This window comes from Alligator mississippiensis, chromosome 4 (assembly GCF_030867095.1).
Source record: "Alligator mississippiensis isolate rAllMis1 chromosome 4, rAllMis1, whole genome shotgun sequence".
Taxonomy (NCBI): domain Eukaryota; kingdom Metazoa; phylum Chordata; order Crocodylia; family Alligatoridae; genus Alligator; species Alligator mississippiensis.
The window spans coordinates 209,061,233-209,082,309 of NC_081827.1; the positions used below are offsets into that span (position 1 = coordinate 209,061,233).

A 21,077-nucleotide genomic window follows, 5' to 3' on the forward strand; every position below is an offset into this window, starting at 1 on the left:
GAAAATCCCGTGGACAATTCTCCCCTTCCCTCCTCTGTAGCTATCCATTAAAAACCCACCGGTTTATTTACAAAATAACCCGCACCAATACCCAAAACCAGCTCTAACGAGTGTCTCCCTATTCTGCCAGAACACGAGTGAAATCTGACGGCTGGACTCGAGCAAGGTTCAGCTTTACCTTTTTTTAAAATAAGATTTTGGCTGAAGCTGCCGCTTCCTCCCCCCAGACCCTAGTGTCGTTTGGAAAGGCAGCTTCTTCATGCTGTTCCTTCTCATTTTTATCCATGTTAATAAGCCCCCAAGAACCACATTTAAGTCTATTTCGTCTCAGTAAAAACAAACAAACAGACAAACAAAAAATCCCAGCCCCCCACCCCTTCAAAAAAAACCCCACAGGGCAAAATGCAGCCTTTTGTCACCTTCAATTATTACTCTAATTGTTAAGGAAAAGTAAGCCAAGATTGCGCGGGTAGGAAAAACCTCTGCGTTAAAGCAGATTTATGTGGAAATCACAGTCCATCGATATGTTCAATCAGATCTAAAAATCCCGGAGATTTTTTTTTCGTTAAATCTAAAACGGAGCGCTTCCTATAATCCGCATTTGATTCGCGTTTGGGATGGAGGTTAATGTGCTGATTACTAATCACTTTCTCATTTTAGGCATTGAAGCTCCGGGGAAAAAACTGATGGAAAAAAAATCGATTTCGTTCCATGTAACATTAAAAAAAATGAAATCGAGCGAGTTGGACTCTGGCCCCGGCTCCTCCCGGGGCGAGGGAGTGGGGGGCGCTTCGAATTTGGGGGGGTTGAATGGGACACAAGAAAGAGCAGATTTTCACCCGCTTCTGGGGGAAGAACCGGGCTGCCAAGCTCCAGTTTCGATAGCCGCAGAAACTCCTCGCCCGGACACTGGGCTCCGGTCCCAGCGCAGGGCGGCAGCGCTGGGCAGGGTGAGGGGGAGGCGCGGCCTGTGGCATACAGGCTAGGAGGGCCCGGCTGAACCGCAGCGCTCCCGGGCCCTGCGGCTGCGGATCGAGACTTATTTATTTATTTAGTGCAGCATTTGGGCAAGGCCAAAGTCAGCCCGCCCCGAAAGGCTGCAGGAAGGGCAGGCTGAGCGCGGCCCAGGCCCACAATTAGAGCCATAAACGAAAACAAAGGGCAGGGCTGGCGGGGCGCGGGGATAGCTCCGATCCTCCTGTCCTTTTCCGCCGGGCACAGCCAAGCTAGGCAGAGCGACCCGCGGGGGTGGGGATTGGCTTTCATTCGCAGTGTCCAGGGCGAGGACCCGGACTAGTCAAGCCCTGCAAGGTGGGGAGGGCGAGGGAGCTGGAGGCATGTGCCCTTGGCTCTGCCACCTGATCCTGCCACGAGTGGGATGACCCGCTTCAGCTGCCCTTAGTGTGTGCGCAGGGCGGCCACCGCGGCGCTTCCACGGGGAAGGCGGACAACCCGTACTCCTAGGCAGACCAGGTGTCGATCAAGCTCGTGGGCAGCAGGGGTGGAAGCAACCCGCCACCCCCTCCAGGTGTCCAGCTCGAGCTCTATCTGTCTCCCGCGAGGCAAAGGCTCGGGCAGGGCTGCAGCGCTCAGGCCAGGGGGCAGAGGCAGTCACTGGCCACCCTGGCCCAGGCGTGCAGGAGTAGGGCCTCTGCCCCGCGAGGACCACACGGGATTAACCTGCCCCAGTGGGCGACCCAGTGCCCGCTGCCCCCGGCTGTCCCCCTCCCCGCGTGCCCACGGGGTTCTCCAAGCACAGGACGAAGGGGCGGGCGCGGGGCACAGAAGCGAGAGCGGGCCGAAGCAAGGCTCCTTTATTGATCTGCTCGTTTCCTGCAAAACGGGGCTTACAGACAGGGGCCGCCCGCAGTTCAGCCCCTCGTGTGAGCGAGGCCCAGGGCAGGGCCGGCGTGGAGAGCCCCGGCCCCGTGCGTGGGCCCCGGGCCGCGCTAGTAGAGCGCCAGCGCCTGCTCCCGCATCACCACGCGCTTCTTCTTCATGCGCCGGTTCTGGAACCAGATCTTGACCTGCTGGTCGCTGAGGCGGAGCCTGTGCGAGAGCTCCTTGCGCTTCTGCCGGTTGATGAACTCGCTGAGGAGGAACTCGCTCTCCAGCTCCGCGATCTGCTGCTTGGTGTAGGGCTTCCGCTTCTTGCGCCCGCGGCCCGGGCCGGGGCACCACGCCGAGCCTGCAACAGACGAGGCGGCAGCGTGAGGGAGCGGGCAGGGCCCCGGGGCCCCTCCCCGGGCCGCCTCGGCCCCCCAGCCTCCCCCCGGGCCGGAGGGCGCCGCGAGGCCGGGGCCAGGAGCCCCGCGCGGGAGGGACCATACCGTCCTGCGCGGCCGGGCGGAGGCAGGGCGGGCCGGCGGCCGGCGGCACTGTCACGTTCAAGTTGAGCGGGCCCTTGGCGTCCTCCTCGGCGCCGGCGGCGCAGGGATCCCCCTCGAAAAGGCCGTGCGCGCCCCGCTGCAGGCCTTTGCCGCCCTTCGGGCTGGCCGCAGCGGGCAGGCCGGGCGCGTGGGCGAAGGGCGGCCGCTGCCTGCCCCGCTCCTCCGCCTTGGCGCCCGCATCCGGGCCGTAGAACCGGCCGCAGTGGCCCGGGCCCTCCTTGCCGCCGCCGGGGAGGTAGGACTGCGAGGGGCCGCCGAGGGCGTGGGGCTGGGGCTGGGGCTGGGGCTGGGGCTGGGCTGCGCACGAGCTCGGGCAGGTCCAGGGCAGCGAGCTCCGCGGGTAGGGCAGGGAGGGCAGAGCAGCCAGCTGGCCTCCATTGGCCCGCAGGCTGGGGAAGTAGAAGGAGTCCGGAGCCGGCAGGTTGAGGAGGGAGCCCACGTAGCCCGACCTGCACAGACCGCGCTCGCACATCTCCGACAAAGCGCGGCGGCGGCTCTCGCGGCGGTATTTAGTTACGCGCGGGGAGAAGCGGGGCGCCCCAACCGATTGGACGAAACTTTGCAGACAGGTTCTTCAAAGCCGGCAATGGCAGCGCCGCCTCCCGCCGCCCGCCCGCCCGCGGCCCGCCAGGATTATGATAACTCTGGAAATATTGAAACGCGGAGCGGGGGCGGGGCGGGGAGCCGGCCAGGGCAGCTAACAGCCCGCGGGACCTCCGACCCGCAGCCCCCGGGCCTCCGCCAGCCCTGCCTCACCCCTCCAGCACCACTGTTGTTGTGATCATTACTGTCCCCATCTATATTACCCTTAGTGCTGCTACTATATTACTACCGTTATTACCATTCTCATCGTCATTATCACCACCGTTATTACTATGGGGACAGCAATGACTATTACTACGGGGACAGCAATGACTATTGCTACCATTACTATCACCATCATGATGATTATCCAGCACTTTCCACATCTGAGGCGGAGGTGCACATCTGCCGTCACTCGTTTTATCTAGGTATGTCCTTTAGCCGTGCCTTTTGCATTTCGGAGTACATCTGTTTTAATTGCTACCCTGGCTATCTAGGTGCAGAGTCAGGCATATGCTTCCAATTAAAATGCTAGTTGGCGACCCAGTGTTAGTGGTACTCTTATTACAATCCGAAAAGACTCTAGCAGGAAACTTCTGCCCCTTTTCCGCCTGCCCCCCCCCTTCTTTTCTTTTCTTTTCTTTTTTTCCTTTTTTTGTCTTTTGTGCACCCTTTAGTTTGCCTTTCATTTCCTCGTACAAGAGGACGGGTAGTAGCGACGGGCGTGCTCGGAGCCTGAGTACGGTTGGCAGCTGCCATCGCAGGGTGCGCATACTTTTATTTACCAAAGATAATTCAGCCTTTCCCACAACATTAAATCAAGCGACCAATACAAATAATACATGGGTTCCTTCTCTCCAACGCCCACAAAAGCTTTTGGAACAGTTTCAAAGTGCTTTTACAAAATACAGACTTATTGGAGAAGAAGCTACGAATGCATTTAGGAATTGCAGGAAAATATTCAGTCTATTCAAAATCTTCAATCAATTCAAAATATTCCATGATTTATAATAAGGGAAGAACATAACGACCGAGTATTCAGTCACCACTGGCTAACCGATATGACTGAATCTGAGTGGCATTTATTGTTCTCCCATTCTCAAATCTTGAGACTCAGAATTTTTCGTGGGTTGAAGATTTCCCCCCTTGAACTTCTCAAACCAAAAAAGGAAAAAGATGTGTGTGTGTGTGTGTGTGAGAGAGAGAGAGAGAGAGCATCCGCACTTGGGCTCTTATATCTTTTGCAAAAGATGAAACAATAAGTCACACAGCTGCTAGAACGATTAATCTCCTGCAAGGAGAGAGTGCGGTTCTGAATCTGGAGAGGCCCTGGATATACAGTAATTTAGCTCGAAATATTCCTATAACAACATTGGTTTGAGCCTGGTTCAAAATGTAGATAGACACAGATTTATACACCAGCAAGTGTTATAAGAGAGGGAATATCGCAAGAGAGTAAAGCTCCAAATAAGTAGGGATACTTTTGAAATTTCCTTTTATTCTTCAATCGCCTTAACACTAGGCTTTTGGATTATGAAGTGGATTTCTAAATAATATTTTCCATGTGCAATGTTGAAGGCATTTCGAACCTAACATACGCGCTACCTTGGGGCACGCGGCTAATTCAGTAAATAGGTTTTCCCAGGGACTGAATTGATCCAGTTTCATCAGCAAACAGCGCATTGGCATAGTTGCTTACATTATTACGATTAAAGTATCAAACAGGGGTATCAATGGAGGGTCATTTCCATGGTGGTATTTTGCAAATCGCAGTTTGCATCTTGGTTTTATTTTCAAGCGAGTCGAAGCTCTGGCGTTTTTCTTGGCGTTCTTCTAAATAAATTCGTCTCTTCTTTTAATGGGATTTGAGCTAAATTCTACAGTTATTTCATTGCTCTGGAAGAAACCTTTAAATAATTACTCTCCAGATTATCCTCAGGGACCACACAGGCATCGCTGGAGGAGATTAGTGACCACTGCCCTTAATCTTTATTGTTTGAGTTATGTCTACCAATTGGGTCTCTCTTATTAACTCTGGTTTCTTTTAATATTTTTCTCTCCAATATGCTGGCAACCTGGGCGACGTTTAGTTCTCTTGTGCACTTCCATTTTATTGAGAAAGAGAAAGAATGAGGAGGAGGAGGAGGAAGAGGAGGAGGAGGAGGAGAAGAAGAAGAAGAGAAAAGAAAAGGAGAGATACTTTGTATTCAAATTAATATACCCCCCAATGAAGAAGAAGAAGAATTTAGCATTCAAAATAATATAATCCCCCTAATAATAGAATAGATGTGAGTTTCCAGCTACCGGAAAGAAAGGTGACTCTTCAAACCTGTTCCCCCCACCCTTTTTTTCTTTCTTTCTTTCCCCTTTTTGTTTTACACGATTTGAGAGCCCAGAGCTTCTCGGTAACTGTACAGTCATAATAAGAGAAATATGCAAAGCCAAACCTTAGCGGCTGGAGCGAAGCTCTCTGGGGCAGAGGTTTTTGCAAAGAAAGACAATATTGTTTTGTTCACGTTCTCCAAAGCATGGCACAGTATCTCGTCTCCTAAGCCTTGTTTCCAGGGCTGGTGGCGGTAGAGGCTTTTTTTTGCTTGCTTGTTTTTGCCTCCTGTGAGATGAAACTCGCGTTCAGGAGCAGAGGTTCATCTCTCCCCGGCTGGAAACAGGCTTTCCGTTTGCACCGAGCACAGACCGTGACAGTGCCCGGAGCCCGCCGCTCTCCAGCGCCCTTGGGCGCAGCGGCTGCCCCGGTCCCGAAGCCCGCAGCTGCCCCAGCCCGGGAGGGGCAGGGGACTGCGGCCGCGGCTTGCTCGCGCTGTGCGGGCCGCGGGCGGCAGTGGCGGGGACCGCCCAGCAGATGGCGGGCTTGCCTCACACATGGCGCTGGGAGTCAAGATCAATGGTAAAGCCCGCGCAGGGCCGTCCTGCCGCCGCCGCCGCCTGCCATACATCATTGTGCCACGGCGCGTTTGGCACCGCGTCCATCACAGCTCTCGTTACCCGGCCCGGGAGGCTCCGGGGGAATCATTAGCCTGATGATGCCGTTCATTAGCTGCAAACAAACGGCGAGGCCGAGATGGCCGCCCGCAGATGCCGCGCTCGCCCCGCGGAGGATCCCGCCAAGACCCGCGCTGCGGCGGCCCCCGCTCCCGGGGAGGCAACCCCCCCTCCCCTCCTCCGGCCCTCGACGCGGGGCTTGGAGACAGGCTCCCGAGCAGCGCCCTTGGCCTGCTCCAGGCAAGAGCCCCGGCGGGACACAGCGATCCCGCACGGCCGGGGGCGGAGGAGACTGGGATGGATACGCTCAGCTCCCCGCAGTCCCAGCAGGCTGGAGGGGGGGCAGGCGCCTTCTCCATGTCACCCAGAGCCTGTCGCTTGCTGCGTGCACGCTGGAGGCGGCGGGCCTCAGACCTGCCGGGCGGCTGCCGAGGCTGCGTTCAAGTTCAACAGGAAGGGCGGGCGAGACCCTGCGCGCCGGGAGCCCGCTGCAGGGAGCGGGCCTGGGCCCCGCCACGGCCGGGTGGCAGCAGGTCCCCGTGCCAGGGACCCACCTGGAGGGCGATCCCCGCCACCCTGCCCCGCTCCCCCGCGGCCGAGCCCCAGCACTTGGTCCTCGGGGGGGAGGGGGCGAAGGGGGTGGAGGTGAACCCCTGGCCCCAGTCTCAGCCCAAGCTCCAGCCGCGGCAAAGTTTCCAGGACTTCAGAGCCGATGGCTGTCCTCTCCCCAGGAGGAGCCGCCTGCGAGAGCGTCGCTCAGTCCAGAGAAAACACATACGATTTTTTTTTTTTTTAATTTCAATCAGTTTCTTTTTTTTTTTTTTTCCTACTGGAAAGAAATGATTTTATTCAAGGGCTCCTTGGGCTGCTTCGTGCAGAGCCTGGGAGCCGAGCCCGCATTTGCGGGGCAGCTCCAAAGACAAGGCACCGGGAAACACGGAGGGGAAAACAGATCCAGTTCTCTGGGAACAGACGCAGCCTTGGTCTTTCCCGCGTCCGGAGCAACAGGTTGTTGTAATCAAGAAGAACCGGGACCACGACACAGTTTAATCATTAGGCACATGGAGAGAAAGAGGCTTCTCTCGCCTGCTAGCACACTGACCTGGATGTTAAGAAGTCACTGTAGGGACAGCACAAGTTGCACGCTAGGGTTTGAGTTTTGTTCGTTTTTTTTTAATAAAAAAGCAGCCTCTCCGGCCTACATAAATTACGGCATCCTTTGCCATGCATCAGTTATTGCTTCTGTCATTAACACCCGTTTATTTTCGTAAGGTAAAGTTATTATCAGTAAGCTTCCCTTCTGTAACCAGAAGTTTTCAAACGCCACGACAGGCTGAAGTGAAGAGTCGTGCCTTTGCTCAGACACGAGAACAAGGCATCCAATATATTTCATACAAAATTAGGCATAGGTTTATACACGTGTCTATACAGCATGTCCAATATATGCAATTTGATTAAACATTTGGACTCCATTTCATCGTGGTTTTTTTTCTTTCCTAGTATGCTGCTAATCACTAGGTGCAGCTATCTAACTATCAGCTTCTCAGCCTCGGATCATCTGTATTAACCCACAGCAACGCATTATTACCGCACATGCAGGGAATCGTTTGGAATAACTTTGAGTGGTGCATTGGAATAAGTGCACCTACAAAGAAGCATGATACTAGTCTGTACAGAGGGAATATGAAATAATCAAACTGCAAATGAAACGACAGGATAAAATGCCAGAAAAATGCGGAACGCAGCCACGTCAACAGCCTAGTTCCAATAAGGCCCCAAAATATATTTTCTCCCTGCAAAGTAACTGAAAACAGCTAGCTACGTGCGAATCCCTCTTGAGTCCTTCACATTAAACAAGATTCACTCTGTGCCCTGATGGGCTCGCTGCATTTTGGGAGGAGAACCGAGCTGTAATGATTCCATAATCCCACTTCTTTAGATCGCATTATTGCTCTTAGGTGAATTCTGCCGGGTTCTGAAGTTGACGATACCAAATCACAACCTGACAGCTTTGGCATCGGCTTTTTTTTCGGAGATCGTTTTACAGAATTAAAAAAAAAAAAAAAAAGTATTCAAGAAAGGTATAATTGTAACTGCTCAAGGTATTTAAAATTGTTTATACTGGCCTAGAGGAAGGAATAGGACTTATTCAAATTAAAAAAGGAAGAAACAGAACTGCAAAGTCAAACTCTGGCAGCCTTCTCCAAAAAACAGGGGAAAACGCTGACCCAAATGTAAGGGAATTCACAACATTTCGCCACAGCTGGAAGAGGGGGAGTCGGGGGGGGGGGGGAGGAAATTAAATATATTTTCAAGTCTTTCCAAAAGTCTTTAGCTGGTTGAAAATTGTATTTATATTTCCATCACTGTCCGCAACCAGTGGATCAAGAGACGTTGTCTTTCAGCTTGGAGACTATTTTCTTATCCTTCACCCTTCGGTTCTGAAACCAAATGGTCACTTGTCGCTCAGACAGGTTCGTGGCGGCGGATATTCTGCGCCTCTTGTCCTTGTTAATGAACTTGTTAATGGCATATTCGTTCTCGAGTTCTTTGAGCTGCAGTTTTGTGTAAGGCACTCGCTTCTTCCTCCCGCGGCGGTAGACGCACATATCTGGCTGGTTTAGTGCAACGTCCCCTGTTGCAAAAGAGACGATGGGAAAAATTAGACTTTTACGACAGGCGTTTAAATCGGAACTGTACCACGCCGGGCACTGGCTTCACGGGCAAATAAAGCCGACCAGTGTGTTCAGAGCGCGTTGTGCGCTGCCCTCCGCATCATGCACGCGGTTGGAAAGCCCCAGCCCCCTGATGGACTGTCATCGTCTTCCCCAGCCGGCGAGCCGAGAGGCTCCCCCGTGCCTTGGCTTGGGGGCTGCGGTTAGGATGCACGCGGAGCCCACCCAGGCGCCTGGGGCCGCGTGCATGTGCTGCGCCCTTGCGGCTCAGCCAGCCGCTCCGGCCCGCCAAGCAGAGCCCGGGTCGCTGGGCGAGCCCATCCCATCCCATCCCATCCCATCCCATCCCAGCGCATTGTTTCAAGGCACAAGTGAAGCCTGGCCACGAGGAGGCAGGGGACACGGGGCGGGGGGAGAGGGGACAGAGAGCGACTGTCCTGCGAAATGCCGTGTCCTGTGCTCTCAGCACGGGGACAAGCGGCGGGGCCGGGGACTCGACTCAGACCGCCTCTCTCCCTCTCGTACCTGGAAAGGAGGATTTCCAAAAGTGGGAGCTCTGGGTCTGATCTTTGGCACAGTAAACCTGACTATTCCAGCCATTAGCCAGAGTCCAGGACTGATAGCCCTCCATGGATATGTATGTCTCGTGCCTCGGTTCCCCCGAGCCGAACGTGGAGACCATGTCTATGTACCCGGGCACGTGCTGGTAGGGGCTGGGGTAGCCCTGGTAAAAGGACACCTCCTTGGCCCGCGAGGAGACCTCGTTGGCGGGGACGCTGGTGCCGGCCAGGCTGGAGACGTCCATGTACTTCTCCACGGGGAAGCCGCCCAGCGAGGCGTGCGGCGCCGCCTTGAGCGCGCCCTGCTGGATGCCCACCCCGTGGGCCATCCTGCAGCTGTAGTAGCCGTTGCCGAAGTGGTAGCCGTAGCCCAGCGCCGGCGCCGCCGAGCCCGCGCCGGGGCCGGGGCCGGGGCCGGGGCCCTCCTTGGCGGCGGGCTCGGGTCGGGCCGCCGCGCCCGGCCGCTCGCCGCCCCCCGCGTACCCGGCCAGCCCCGGCGCGGCCGCCGCCCGGCCCGACGGCGCCGCCCCGAGCACGGCGGGCGGCAGCAGGTTGCGGCACTGGCCCGACGCCGCCGCGCCCCCGCCGCCGCCGCCGCCGCCGTCCGCTCGCAGCGCCTCCATGTCCCAGCCCCGCGCCGCCCGGCTCATGGCGCTGCGCCGCGCGGGCTGCGGCGGGGCGCCGGGCGCGGCATGGCGGCTGCTCCGGCCCCGCTTACATCATTGTGGTACGGTTATAAAACCGGCGCCCGGTCGGGGGGGGAGGGGGCCGGGCCGGGCCGGCCGGCCGGGCGGGGGGCGGCTGCTCCGCAGGAGCCTGCGGGAGGCCGGGGGGCGCCTCATAGGCTGCCGCCGAGCATGTGACCGCGCCGCCGGCCCGGGCCGCCGGCCCCTCGCCCGCGCCCGCCTCCGGCACTCGGAGCCCGCAGCGCCCTGCCCCCGACCCCGGCGGCCCGCAGGTGGCTGCCCCGGAGCCGCCTCCGCACGCCAGCCCCTCGCAGGGCCATCGCCGCCTTCCCCCGGGGAGGCCCAGCTCGTGCTGCGGGCCCCCGCCCGCCCGCGCCGCCTGCCGTGCGAGCGGCACCCGCTCCCCGACGGGGCCCTTGCGGCTCCTGGCCTCGGCCCCTCCTGCCCGGCCCGGGGAGCCGCCTGCCGGAGCGGGTGGAGCCGGGGCCCGGGAGCCGCGGGGCGACGGGACACGACGCGCTGGCCCGGGGCGGCGGAGCAGGGCCGGCGCTGTGGGCCGCGAGGGGCAGGGGCAGGGCCGGCAGAGCGAGGCCGCGCCTTCTGCAGCTCGCAGAGCTTCGCCCCCGCTCATCCGCGCCAGCGCACCGAGGGCCCCGGCAGCGGCCCCGGCCCCGGGGGCCGAGCCGGGTTTGCTGCCCGGGGTAGGGAGGCCCAGCGCAAGCACTCGGGCCTGCATGGCAGCCGCGGGAGTGTGCCCCGGCCCTGAGCCACTCCGCCTCGGCGCCGGCCCCGGGCAGGGAGCGCCTTGCGGGCAGCTCCCCGCCCCAGAGCGGGGAACCAGGAGAGAACTGCCCAGGCCGGCGGGTCTCGGCCCATGACCCCGCCACGGCACAGCTCGCGGACTTCTGGAGCTGGCCTTTATGGCACCGCCAGAGCAGACCCCTGCCTGCCGCACTTACGCTGATTTCCCCGCATCTCGGGTGCAGCCGAGCTCAGCGCTTCAGGGTCTAGCAATGAACCCTTCGGGGTGTGTTTGGGGGTGTAAAATCCCGTGCTCTCCTGCCTGGCCTACAGGGCACCGTGGACGGGAAGAACAACGATCATGGGGCCATGAACAGGAGCGGCAAATCCTGCTCGGTGTCCGAGTGCTGAGACCTGTTGCTGTTGTCTAGGCGGGCGCTTCTGCGGGGATCAGCCCTGAGCGGTGCATTAGGCTCGTTTCTGTGCGAGCAATACCCTTCTGGATAATGAAGTGTTGGAAGAGAGTCTCTCATCGCTTCCTACTTGCAGAAACAAAACCGTCTTTTAGGAAGCAGCTATAACGGGCAGCTCTGCCCCTTGTTAGAAGAGCTGGGTATTTTCTCCCGATTCCGCCTTTTGGAGAGAGACTTGCTATTCCTTTGGCAGACAGTTAGTGGACATCCTCTTTATCTGTCTTACATTTTCCATGTAGAAATAGGACGGCCATCAGCATAACCAACGAGCTAGTTTTCAAGCGCAGCAGGCAGGAAAGTGACCGAGTTTTTCCCACGGAGAAGAGTCGCATGTTCTAATTTCTGAAATAATTTAATTTCCTGCAGACGTGGACAGATCCGGCAGAGCTAGTGTTAAAATCCCTTTCCTCGTAAAACCTGTTGGCGTTAGTCACTGCTTTCTTATTGTCTCCCCTTCACTTCCTCATTTCATCCCCAGCAAACACACGCATGTCCCCTCCTTGTCGCCTCTATTTACCCCTTTTCCTTACGGTCCTGTGATCGGACTTGGGTAACGCTCTCCTGTCCTTTGCAATATTTTAATTCGATTTCTTTCTTTCGATTGCTTTCTAAAGTCATTGCTGATTCTAATCGTTTACTATTGTGTGCTGCAGGTGGGAAAAACATCACATTTTCGTTCTCTCTGATTTCGCTCAGTCATACAGAAGTAGGACAAGAATAAATAATTAGGATTTCAAAACAACGTTCTCCCAACCCGCCCCTTTTCCTTGTGTAATATTAACTTGTATACTGTTTTAATGTATAAGTGGAAGGACAGGGCATTTGAAACAGCAATAGCAGTAAAGAAAACTTTTAAGTGTAGTGGAAGAATGTCTGTCAAAATATATTTTCGAAATCCCTCTCATGTCTGTTCAAAGCTTCATACAGCCATATAACATTAAAAAATTAAAGCTATATTTTTAATATTGAAATATATCACCCTGTCATTCTGCCTAATCGCCCCTACTAGACATTTACAAACTTTTAAGCACATCCGAGTGTCTAACGCAGTTTTTGGGGGGTCATAAACTAGTAGGAAATGTTTCATTACTCGAAAGCAGTGGTAACAGTTATAACTCATCCTGAACTTGCGTGCAAGTTCACTGCTGTGCGCCAACATCAAATATTCCGTTTAAATTGAAGTAACTTTTTTCACAACGTAAAATTGATAATTTGAGCTGAGCAGTATATTGCGCATTTGTAAAGCCGGTCACAAACAGACACAATGGATGTGCTCAGCGCTGTCCTTGAAAGGGACTTCTGTAGTGTATTTACCTTGGTTATTAATTACTTTAAAAGCTCGAGTAATTAGAGGATATGTTGGATGCCAGTTTGCATAATGATTCCAGTCTTCTCTACCTCCCATTAAAAATGTAGAATCAGTATATGTAGGTAAGTAGATAAATGTATAGGTATTTATACTCTAATTATGTCATTACATGGTACAGAAGAGAACAATATGGGCTCACAGAGAGCACTGATGTTTCCAGTAAAACTCCAGGCAGCTCCTGTACACAGCAGCAAGTCTTCAACAACAATATCAAATGGCTTCCAGTTTTGTGGAGTTGGAGGTGTAAGCCGGGAGAGCCATTCTCTCAAGCTGCGCCGTTCAGCCCTGCCCAGGCTTCAGCACACGGTGCGGTACCGCGGGTCTGTCACTAGATGGCCCCACAAGTTTTCCAGTTTGGGCTCGGCAAGCAGATTAACATCGGGATGAACTGTATTGTTGCCCTGTATAATAGAAATAGACTTTCCAGATTTCGTGGTGGAAACCACTCAGTTGAAAAGTCTCTCTCTCTTGCTAACTACAGAGGAAAGAGAGTCCCACAGAAAGCGAATTAACACGCCAGTCCCAACTTTCAGGTACGGGTGCTTCAGAGTGATCATCAACAACGCTTTTTTAAAATTTCTTTTGTAAGGATCAGCCTTTCTATGATCCCATGTAGATAGAGCAGGAAGCAACTAAAGAAAATATAGGCTGGAATTGCAACTGGTTAGGAGTCAAATCAAGGGCAAAGTGAAAGTATATAGTAATAACATTGAAACAGGACTCGTGGTAGAGGTGATATCTTTTATTAGACCAAATAGATTTTTGCAAAAAAACAAAAAACAAAAACCCCAAAACTTTAATTGCAAGCTTTTGGGCACAGACACCCCTCTTGAGGCATAGGAGAAAAGATTTTAGAAGTTCTCATGGGTAGAAATGGAAGTTCATATTTCATAGTAACAACATTAGCTCTCATGGGGCGTTTCACCCACACCTGGTCCTGTTCTAATTTCCCTTACCATTTTTTTAAGAATAGTTGGAGAAAACTAATGAATCTCTCACTGCTTGAACCGGGTAAGACACCTAACGAAGTCAAACGCAATGCAGAAGAGTTAGACTGCTGGAGGCAAATGAGACTGAAACAACAGGAGAAGTTGTGCGAGTTCCCACCGAGGGAGCACATCGAGGCGCTGTTGTTACCTGCATTAGCAATAACACTTTGCAGTTCGTCTCTGAGCCTCCGCAGCTGAGGGGGAAACAAATGTTTACTCAGGATTCCCAAGAACACTTGGCTGGACTAATGAAAGGCTGCTGGAAATGTTGGTTGATTTAATAAGTATCACGTCAACTAAGTCGGGTTTTTTTTCCCAGTTCAGGATTAATAAACCTACTTGAAATATTTGTGATGCCATAAGTAATAACTTACAAGATAAAATACGGGCTTTTTGGCTATTGGCCTACGCAGCTATTTAAACTTCCAGCAACGGAGCAAACAGCTCAGTCTAGCAAAAACTCACATAGTTTCTCCGGTCTCTGTAACTTCCTTTACATTTGCTCACTAATACAAACCTTGAAATATACCTTAAAAACCTTAAAACAGTGCAGGCTGAAAGTTTTCAGACTGCACTGTTGTTTTTCTTAAAGGAAAATTAAAAGGACTAAAAACACTTATACAGTTAATGAACCTAGTTTTCGAGGAATATAAATATCAAATAACTCATTTGTAGTCAGGTGCATATTTCTGAGCGGAATGATTAACTGCGTTGTGTACACCTTTTTTTTTTGTTACTTAATATCTACTTAGTAGAAGATTATTACAGTCTTTTATAGCATGTCATTTCCCTTGCACATGAATGTAGCAACATTCTCAAATATGTTCTACATAAAATTAAATACCAGCACTAGCTGAAAGGTGCAAAATATAAAATAACTCTAATAAAGGTAATTCAGAGTGCAGCTTGTGTCTGGCATTTTCTTCCCCTCGCTGGGGAGTTTCCTCGCAGCCCATTTCATCTGTCAGAGAAAACGTTTTATTCTTATTTTTGTATTATTTTAATTTGCTTTTCAGGTGGTGCAGAAGCATTTCTGGAAGACCAGCCTGCTTGGGATTCGGCTGGGAGTGGGCTGGAGATTTGGGCTTGAGCTGCGGTTCTCAAGAAAGAAGTGGAGCGGAGATACTAACCCAGTTAAAGTATTTAGGAAAACAGATGGGGGCGCCAAACGACAGCAATAAAGGCGACCACAGATTTCCGCTTCTCCTCCTCCAGCAGGGGACTCGGAGCTCCGTCTGGGCGAAGCCAGCGCTCAGCGCTACAGTAAAAGTGTGTGTGTGTGGGGGGGGTGTCATACCCATCAGTAACTCTTCCAGCGTGCAAAACATCGCGTGTGTCTAAGGAGGACCTGTCCCTTCTCTCCGGGACGGTTGGGACAGCCCGGGTCAGCCCTGTAACACGGATCAGCCCCGAGGGCTGTGAATTCAGGTTCCTCAGTGTTTACAGTCACCTCCAGACAGCCCAAGCCCGGAGAGAGCGGCTCTGCTCCTCCGACGTGCTGCATCTCCCATGCAGGTAGTCGCTGTCTCTATAGCTCCGTATTAACAGCCCAGCCCAGGGACCAGGGAAGAGAACTGTTTTCAATTAAAAAAAAAAAATCGAAGTAGGTGGCAGTGCTGTCTCCCAGCACACGAGAAGATACCGCTTTCTCATCACCTCTCTTTGGGGTAAGAAAGGCAGATCTGTTACTGTCTTTTACAATTCTTTATGGGGAAAAGCTCATTTCAGAAACTGCCTGTGTGCTGTGCTGGCCGTAGGCAGGCTTTGCCCTCCCAATTGCTCTTGGTAGAACCAGTGTGTGCCGGGTCTGTGTTGCACCCGCTGGGAAAGGCTGCTGGGGTAGGGGAAAGTTGCTATTTACTTTCCTCTGGTTTGGGCTGCAGCACGCAGGACACCACCACACAGCAGCTAAATTCACATTTCAAAGGGCGGACAAAACCCGCATGAGTCGAGCGGTGGATTTTATAAACCGCGCGCCTAGAATGTTTCCTAAATATTTCGCGGGCTGTTTAGGGACTTTAACACGTTATTTAAAAAAAATCTGACGACTATCCCATTTTCGAGGTATGAATCATGCGCAAAAGCGTAAGAATTTGTGTGTGACTTCCCCATGAGAAGGAACAGACTGTCTTTGAAAAAAAAATCCGATTTAATCCCAGGGAGCACTGGAGTATTGCTGTCGCCGATCAAACTCAGACACTCCGGGTCTAAAACTGTATTATGTGGGTGAAAAAAACCCTCGCGGAGACGCAAGGTTGGGCAGCTATTGAAGAATACTCCAGAGATGCTAACGACAAAGGATTTATCTTCGTTTAAATGGTTGCCATCAGCGTCATTATTACTTGCAAAGTTATCACTGAGGGGAGACTTTCCAATAGTCACGTCTCCTAAACTCGGTAGCCCGTGTCCCTTCCAGCACAAGAGAGACATTTTACTCCAGATCACCCCGGAAGACAACGGACAGATGAGCTAATTGAGCCACAGGTAACTTTGGAGCAAGGCTGCTAATGATAATAATAGCGTATCTCCGCGAATGTCCCAAGCCTTGGCAGAATAAACGCGAGTAATTGTATTTTATTTTATTTTATTTTTTAATTTTTTAAGCGTGTCGATCTTCGCGGGCGGAGGGGATGGAAGGGGGATGGATACAAAAGAGAAACCTGTCTAGAGAATGAGATGACAGTGCTGCAATATGGTGCTTTAAATCATACGTGCATTTAACGCTGTGTGGAGATTTGTTGTTGTTTTTTTCCATTAAATTATACAACAGAGAACATGTCCCCCAGAGGGGGGAAATCATAGTCTGGTTTCGTCGATAAGTAGAATTACAGCAAGTAAAAGGAGATCAGGTTTAAGGATGCAACGAGGAAAATAGACTAGAAAAGCGGGATTACAATAAATAACACCATTTCCAGGCAGCTGTCGTAGATGCACGTAAAGCTATGGACCGGCAGCATCAGTCTGGAAAAGTCCCAGTGTGAGGTTGGTGTGCATGGGGGTGTGTGCGAGCATCATCCTTAAATAAAAGTGCTAATGCCTTCTCGGCTGGGAAAGAAAAGTTAATAAAATCGAGCGTGGGGTATGCTCGGTCCGCAGGTCCCTCTGCCAAGATTTTCTCTCGTTGCGATCTAAAATCCGCTTCCGAAATAATAAAAAGAAGCATTATCTATTATTTAGCATGTAGCTCTGTCCGAGGACAAATGAGAAAGAAGCTGCATCATTAGGACCTAAAAGGCAACAAAACAAAAATCAGAGCATAATGATGCACCTAAATGAAGGGGGAAATGTTGCACAGCTCATTTTATTAATCAGACTGTCAATTTCACCCCAGAGGCCAAACCCCAGAGCAATTCAAGCAAGATCTGATCAAGCTAAGGACAAGAGCGTTACTCTTCACTTCTTGTCTTTCTTTCTTTCTACCTGGATATATTTGTCTGCTCAGAAGCCGCCTTCATTATCCACTGACAGGAGCTTGTATTTATTTGCTTATAAACCTGTTACAATAAATGATTATTCGAACAGCGTCATTCCTACCTTAATGACGAGCACTACTTTTTGATGAATGACATTTCGGGCTAGAAAGGATGTATAGGTCATTTTGACCAGTCATTCCCTCGCTTTGGCATCCCACAATTTTTACGCCTCCCTCAAAAAGAGATAATAATATTTAGAGACACTTGCGGGGCTGAATGTGAATTAGCCCCTGCTGCAGCTGATCATTAGTACAGGACCAACCCTGCAACTTTGACATTTTTTATAAAGCTGAGATGATGGAAAGAATAAGAAAAGAGATGATTCTGATGGAAAGAGGGCTGCACAGTCCTACAGCTGGCAAAAGGCTCGCGAATTTGTCAGACTCAGCTGGAAATGCGGTGCTGGAGGCCCTTGAAAATTCTCAACACAGTGGTCGCCTCAGCCCTAGACTAACTTCCGCCTCTCTGCATAGCACTATAGGGGACATCCCTGCCAAAGGCAAATTTGAAATAGACACTTTATTCAATCTTCAGCATCAGAACACAGAGAGCAGCGTCTCCTCCGAAATCCCTTCGTCTGAGAGCAGGAAGAAAATTAGCCATTATTCAGAAGTTGCTCAAGAGGCAGATATGAACAGTGATGTGGAGGTGGGCTGTTCAGCTCTCCGCTCCCCAACCAGCCTGAGTTCCTCCCAGCTGAAGGAAAACAATAACAAAGGTAACTGCTCGTTTGTCCTCGCCGTCTAAAGCGTACAGTTTTATTTGGGGAAAACTTGTGGGCCTCTGGAAATAGCTCTCTGAATTCAGTACGGCCCGTGCTAAAGCTGCGAACTGTTGTTATTGCTGCCTTCTCACGATAGACAAGATGCACTAAACAGTCTTCTAGACCAAAGTGTCTGTGTGTGTATACACGTATCTGTATACACACACACACATCGGTATATTCCCACACACGTATATTCAGGGAAAACTCTCGCTCCTCTCGTTCGCTAACGCCTATCTCTATTTCTCCCTCTGTACACATATACGTATGTGGAATAAATTGGGTTTTTAGATCCGTAGGAAGTATGCATCGGTGTGTTTGCGTGAGTGGTTGTCTTTCTCTGTGCGTGTAAAATGTGTCGTTGTGTATTCACACCAATAATAATTGGGCATTGTTCACTTTTCTTCTGTTGTAATACAGAATATTAAACGCCCTCGTATCGTGACAACTTTAAAAGAAATGTTGGCGAATTATTCTGATTGGGAAGTGTGGTAATGGAAAGATCAGTGCTTTCCTAGGTGCCATGGTATGTGCATTTTTTGTCAAACGTGTCAAGGAAGAAAAGTCGCCTACAAAGCATTGCCGGGCAGATCTTTGTGCAAGGTCGTTTTTATTGTGCGTATCTCAAACGAAAATAAGCAACGCTCACAGGGCTGCAGAAGCTGATTCCCAGTTTCTAATTATAATCAGATCATCGCGGCGTGAGAGCCGTACCACAGCTCTGAAACCGTGCCCTGCATCTGTGCTCTCGCTTGGCTAATTTTCTTCAGAGACCAGAATTCTATAATTACTTAAAAAAAAGGCCTAATTTACTTAGAATAATTTGGTTATGAAGCGATTCAAAAACTTTATTGATTCTATTAACAGCAGCAATTTGTAACGGTGACAGCTAGCATTAATTATCAGTGTTCAGAATCAGGCTGGGAAGCTCACCTCCTGCTTCAGTTAATACGCGCAAACGCCTCGCCAGGAACAAATCTTTATTTCACTTTGTTTGCTTGCTTGTTTGTTTCTTGCCCAGGCTATTCAGAGAGCAGCTCGGCTCCCAGTACCACCACCGCCTCCTCCTCTTCCTCCTCCTCCTCCGGCTCCAGCATAACCAACCTGCATAGCAGCAACGCACTGGGCAGCTCAGGCTCGGGGGCCGACCAGGTGAGGAGGTACCGCACCGCCTTCACGCGGGAGCAGATCGCGCGGCTGGAGAAGGAGTTCTACCGGGAGAACTATGTGTCTCGGCCCCGGCGCTGCGAGCTGGCGGCTGCGCTCAACCTCCCCGAGACCACCATCAAGGTATGTCCGCGAGATGGGCTCGCAGGGCGGGTGCTGTTGTGCTGCGCGGGAGCTGCACAGCGGCCCGGTGTCAGAGCTCTGTCCTGCTGCCTGGGAGCGGACACCCCGCTCTGTGCGGGAGGGAGGGGGGGCGGGGAAGGGGACGGGGCGAAACCCCGCGCCAGCCTCATGCCGGGGCGGTCACCCCGGCAGCCTGGCTCATCATCAGCGGCCCGGCCAGGGCTTCGCCGGCGGCATCTCTCGGGTGGGGGGAGGCAAAGACCCGCGGGGACTGAACCGAAAAGCCTCCGCGCCGGGCCGGGCCGGGCCGGGCCGGGCGGGGAGCCGGGGGGTGCGGGCGGGCGGGCGGGCGGGCCGGAGCTGAGCCCGTGTGCTCGTGTCCCGCCAGGTGTGGTTCCAGAACCGGCGCATGAAGGACAAGCGGCAGCGCCTGGCCATGTCGTGGCCGCACCCTGCCGACCCCAGCTTCTACACCTACATGATGACCCACGCGGCGGCCACGGGCAGCCTGCCCTACCCCTTCCACTCGCACGTGCCGCTGCACTACTACCCGCACGTGGGCGTCACGGCGGCGGCGGCGGCGGCGGCGGCCTCGGGGGCGGCGGCGCCCTTCGCCACGTCCATGCGGCCGCTCGACACGTTCCGCGCGCTGTCGCACCCCTACTCGCGGCCCGAGCTGCTCTGCAGCTTCCGCCACCCCGGCCTCTACCAGGCGCCCGCCGCCGCCGCCGCTGCCGCCGCCGGCCTCAACACCAGCGCGGCCGCCTCGGCGGCAGCGGCGGCGGCGGCGGCAGCGGCAGCCGCCGCCTCCTCGGCGCCGCCGGGCGGCTCGGCGCCCTGCTCCTGCCTCAGCTGCCACAGCAGCCAGACGGCGGCAGCGGCCGCGGCGGCCTCGGCGCTGGGCCCGCGCGGGGCCGCCTCCGACTTCCCGTGCAGCGCGGGCGCGCAGCGCGCCGACAGCGGCTTTTTGCCCTACTCGGCCGCCGTCCTCAGCAAGGCCGCCGTGCCTTCCCCCGACCAGCGAGACGAGGCGCCGCTCACCAGATAACCGCGCGGCTCGGCGCAGCTCGGCTCTGCCGGCAGGGGGCGCCCGGGGGCGGGGGCAGCAGCCGGGCGCGACCATCGCGTTTTTAAAGCGGGGGCGGGGGGACGGGACCACGCCCGGCTGTCACTAAAGTTGCTTCTATTTTTGTACCACGGACCGGCCCCGGGCCCGAGGGCGCACGGCAGCGCGCGCCCCCCGGGCAAGACTTGAATCTCTCCAGGCAGAGGGCACAGTCCTGGCAGCGTTCACCCCCCTGGCGCACACCGGATGCCTTTCTCCCACGTGCGGATAGGACGGCCACTGCAGGGACTCCCTTGAACTTGAAGAAAGGCGCCTCCGAAAGCAAGCCGCGGTGTGACTGCCGTGTCAATTCTGATGCTAATAATGTGCAGATTATGACGAAAATTGCCAATCATGTTCTCTGATGGACCTCCTTTGAATGTGGAATTGGAAAAAAGTTCCCCGCGCAGAGACCTGCTGTCAAGTACTAACAACCCGCTAAGGGAAGTCATTAGAAGAGACAGATAAGAGACTCGGTACATAAAACATGGTTCGGGGTGCGCAGGATGTGTGTTATTTAATGTTCTCCCTGTTACCTGAAGTGATTCCGCACAAGAAAGCCACGTTCTTATCATCTCAATTGCCAATTTTCATTTTGGTAACTTGGACGCCCCGGGTAGACTTTTCTGTGTTAAGTTGATATTCCACCATGTGAAGAGCCTCATTAAATCAAACCCAGATATTTCCATAATGCTCCCTACAGAGCCACTTCACTCTTCACATAATGAGATTTTTCTGAAGAGTTGGAGCCCTCATCTAACTTGCTAGTGCTTGTTTAGGCCCTGCGTGTGTGTGTCTGTGTGTCTGTGTGTGTGAACGTATACACACACACACACACACGCACATATATATATACACACACACACACACACACACACGCACACATTCTCCCACAAATTTCTCGATGATATATATTTCAAATAAGTGTCCTGAAATACTATTTTTAAGACACTGGATTTTTTTTTCATATTCTAATAATGG

The 21,077-nt window shown here is 53.2% G+C and overlaps 3 protein-coding genes across 5 annotated transcripts in view; 1 reads left to right on the top strand and 2 right to left on the bottom strand.

The window, feature by feature from the left end:
- Positions 1-1,798: 1,798 nt before the first annotated feature.
- HOXD12 (homeobox D12) lies at positions 1,799-2,963 on the bottom strand. The gene is made up of 2 exons (XM_006272232.2): positions 2,331-2,963; positions 1,799-2,188 (listed from the first exon to the last, which is right to left on the bottom strand). Exons 1-2 carry the CDS (start codon positions 2,860-2,862, stop codon positions 1,950-1,952), a joined length of 771 nt encoding a protein of 256 aa, XP_006272294.1. The 5' UTR covers positions 2,863-2,963; the 3' UTR covers positions 1,799-1,949.
- A 4,160-nt stretch (positions 2,964-7,123) lies between these two features.
- Positions 7,124-9,927, bottom strand: HOXD13 (homeobox D13). Its single transcript, XM_014599339.3, has 2 exons — positions 9,173-9,927; positions 7,124-8,607 (listed from the first exon to the last, which is right to left on the bottom strand). Exons 1-2 carry the CDS (start codon positions 9,855-9,857, stop codon positions 8,357-8,359), a joined length of 936 nt encoding a protein of 311 aa, XP_014454825.2. The 5' UTR covers positions 9,858-9,927; the 3' UTR covers positions 7,124-8,356.
- A 1,838-nt stretch (positions 9,928-11,765) lies between these two features.
- The window catches only part of EVX2 (even-skipped homeobox 2), a 10,038-nt gene continuing 726 nt past the window's right edge, over positions 11,766-21,077 (top strand). The window contains exons 1-4 of one of the 3 annotated variants that reach the window (XM_059727251.1): positions 11,766-15,949; positions 16,797-17,656; positions 18,723-18,991; positions 19,380-21,077. The exon at positions 19,380-21,077 is cut by the window's right edge and continues 726 nt beyond it. In XM_059727251.1, coding sequence (XP_059583234.1) covers positions 17,233-17,656; positions 18,723-18,991; positions 19,380-20,039 — 1,353 coding nt within the window. In that variant the 5' untranslated portion in view covers positions 11,766-15,949; positions 16,797-17,232 and the 3' untranslated portion in view covers positions 20,040-21,077. The other 2 variants (XM_059727253.1, XM_059727252.1) reach the window with 2 other exon arrangements.

Excerpts from the sequence above, each read along its gene's own strand:
- HOXD12 (XM_006272232.2), bottom strand. The coding sequence starts at position 2,862 with ATGTGCGAGCGCGGTCTGTGCAGGTCGGGCTACGTGGGCTCCCTCCTC. Across the intron at positions 2,189-2,330 it reads CCGCCCGGCCGCGCAGGACG|GCTCGGCGTGGTGCCCCGGC; the intron begins GTATGGTCCCTC and ends CGTCTGTTGCAG.
- HOXD13 (XM_014599339.3), bottom strand. The coding sequence starts at position 9,857 with ATGAGCCGGGCGGCGCGGGGCTGGGACATGGAGGCGCTGCGAGCGGAC. Across the intron at positions 8,608-9,172 it reads TTGGAAATCCTCCTTTCCAG|GGGACGTTGCACTAAACCAG; the intron begins GTACGAGAGGGA and ends CTTTTGCAACAG.